Here is a 678-nt window from a genome sequence, read left to right on the forward strand (position 1 = left end):
AGTGTATACATGGAATCAGAGTGTATACATGGAATCAGAGTGTATACATGGAATCAGAGTGTATACATGGAATCAGAGTGTATACATGGAATCAGCAGTGCTTCTCCACTCACTCTCTTTCAGATAGCAATTGAAATTGAAACTCCTACGCAGATATCTTTAGTTGATGAGGCATCGGGTGAGGTAATTGTATAATAAATACTTTGTATTTTCTTCTTAGTGTTAAAATGTTAAAGTGTTAACTCTCTAATTTAGACTGCTTGTTTATTCATAAGGAATGATTTATGAGTGAAGTACATTTTAGAAAAAATAACTACAACATTTGCGAATGTTTTGATCCCTATGTATTGGGTTCTCTCAATATGAGCTGGGGTTCTCTGACAGTGGCCTGGGGTTCTCTCAGTATGAGCTGGGGTTCTCTGACAGTGGCCTGGGGTTCTCTCACTGTCTCTCACTGTGTGTTCTTAGCTATCATTTCCTGGTATCTTCACACAGTGGGAAAAGTGAAACAGTTAAGGGGAACTAAACAGTAGAGAACACTACTCTCTTTACTGGGGAGTTAACTTTAAGAACTAATCACTAGCCGGGCGTGGTGGCACACGCCTTTAATCCCAGCACTCGGAAGGCAGAGGCAGGCGGATTTCTGAGTTCAAGGCCAGCCTGGTCTACAAAGTGAGT

The 678-nt window shown here is 41.0% G+C and overlaps 1 protein-coding gene across 2 annotated transcripts in view; it reads left to right on the forward strand.

The window, feature by feature from the left end:
• The window catches only part of Dclre1c (DNA cross-link repair 1C), a 29,540-nt gene that overhangs the window by 7,924 nt on the left and 20,938 nt on the right, over positions 1–678 (forward strand). For both annotated transcript variants that reach the window (XM_021215299.2, XM_029547506.1), the window contains one exon: positions 124–183. In XM_021215299.2, the coding sequence (XP_021070958.1) occupies positions 124–183 (60 nt within the window). The remainder of the gene's footprint in view (positions 1–123; positions 184–678) is intronic.

Source organism: Mus pahari, chromosome 16, assembly GCF_900095145.1.
Source record: "Mus pahari chromosome 16, PAHARI_EIJ_v1.1, whole genome shotgun sequence".
In the NCBI taxonomy this organism is placed as follows: Eukaryota; Metazoa; Chordata; class Mammalia; order Rodentia; family Muridae; genus Mus; species Mus pahari.